General features: G+C 33.1%; 1 protein-coding gene across 1 annotated transcript; it reads right to left on the bottom strand.

Moving 5' to 3' along the window:
• Positions 1 to 738: 738 nt before the first annotated feature.
• NAEGRDRAFT_76989 (uncharacterized protein) lies at positions 739 to 1296 on the bottom strand (the record flags this gene model as incomplete). Its single annotated transcript, XM_002668054.1, has 1 exon — positions 739 to 1296. The coding sequence occupies one exon, from the start codon at positions 1294 to 1296 to the stop codon at positions 739 to 741; it is 558 nt and encodes a 185-aa protein (XP_002668100.1).
• Between the last annotated feature and the right edge of the window lie 524 nt (positions 1297 to 1820).

The following is a 1820-nucleotide window of genomic DNA, read 5'->3' as shown; positions in this document are numbered from 1 at the left end:
GTGAAGGTTGTTGAATGGCAGTTTCCACATCAGAAGCAAGATCTATTTCGTCCAAATTCAATTCTTGTCTCACTTGACGAAAGTTCTTTGCCTTTTCTCCTCTTTCCCATACTTTCGTATATTTTACATCATCTAACATGAGCCAAATTCTCAATTTGCACACTTTTGTAAAACTCAAAGTGATGAACAAGTTGTCAAAATCGTCTTCATCCACAGCTAGGCATTGTGGACTTTCGTCCAACTCTATCGAATAGAGAAACATTTTTGTAAATAAATTGAAAAGTGCAATTTTTCGATTTCCAAAATCACTCACAAACACAATTCCCATCCGATATGAAATTTTCACATCTTTCGGATAAGAAAATCTATAAGAATCCGAATCTTCTTGACCTAAAGAATGAATTTGTTCGAAATTTGCAGAAAATGAAATTCTATTTCGTTGATTTGAAGATAATTTATCTCTAAGCATTGGTTGCAGAGGTAGAAAGTCAGAGAGATGGAGTGTTGTCATTTCTTTTAACTGTTTTTTGGTTTTTAATTTTTTTTGGTTGCCTTTTTTAGATTGTCAAAGTCATGTTGACTATTATTCGAAACCATTCGTCCACAGCTTTACTGTAGTTCGAGACCTTAAATGTTACAATAATGCTGGGTAAAAAGCAAATTGGTAAAATTTCCATAATGTAAAAAGTTATTCAAAACTTCACTGACATCAAAAACGAACCTTTCACATTGTAAACTTTAGATTTTTAAACATTTCACCTGTCTCCCATTTTGTTTTTGAGGTGGAACGTGTGTGTATCTATCAGTTTTTTTGGATTGTTTGGATTGATCAGTATCTTTTTCAATGAATTCTTGCTCATTTTCAATTAATTCTTGCTCATTTTCAAGTAATTCTTGCTCACATTGCTTATTTTCAATTGTTGGATCTTTGTTCATTTTAATATGTTTTGATTTAAGACTTGAATTAATCTCATATTGTGCTTTGGCCTTCCTTAATGATTCTATTATTTTTGTTTCAAAGTTACTGGGCTCACACTTTCCCAAAGCTTTCGTAGTTTCACGTAATAGTTGATACATGACTTGAGGATATGGTATTATGGATGAATAAGGAGGAAGAGTATTTGGATTTTCTAGAATTTTATGAACTTTTTGGAGATTTGTATCTAGCTTGCTTTTCAAATCACAACACTTCACGCACGAGTCAGATTTTCTGTTTTTGTTGTGAATTTTTGTGCAGTCAATAGAACGTAAACATTTATTTACAATAGTGCCAGCTATTTTCCCACTTCCATCCATTACTTTGTTCTTTTCAACATCCAATAATATATCGAATTTATCATAATCAGTAATCCCCAAACAATTTTTATTTATTTCAACTTTGAATTGTTTTTAACGTTGATTCAGTTCCAACAAATACTCGAACAACCAAAATATGAATCGAACATGAGTTAGATGTTCAGTAACTGCGGAGAGGATCATGGTTTGGTGTGTTTTGTTGTTGGTTGTTGGTAATCTGATGTTTTTATTTGAATATTTAGTTGTTGATCATATGACAAAAAAGGAAAGGCGGGAAATGACCCTCCCTAGTGGTAGCTGAAGCCAGGTTGTCTCCCCCCGCCTGTCTGGCAGGATATTTCACAATAATAAAAAAATGTCTCAACCAACAGATAAGAGATTGTGCTTTCTAACAGCATCAGAAATGTTAGAAAGGTTTCGTTCACTTTCCCTCTCTCCAAAAGATGTAATTCTCGATGTTTTGAATAGAATTGAACAATTAAATGATCGTGCCAATGCTTACTGTTACGTGAAAAGAGAGAAAC

This window comes from Naegleria gruberi (assembly GCF_000004985.1).
Source record: "Naegleria gruberi genomic scaffold NAEGRscaffold_783, whole genome shotgun sequence".
NCBI classification, from domain to species: domain Eukaryota; phylum Heterolobosea; class Eutetramitea; order Acrasida; family Naegleriidae; genus Naegleria; species Naegleria gruberi.
The sequence above is the reverse complement of the archived record's forward strand: the minus strand, read 5'-3'. Positions and strand labels throughout refer to the sequence as shown.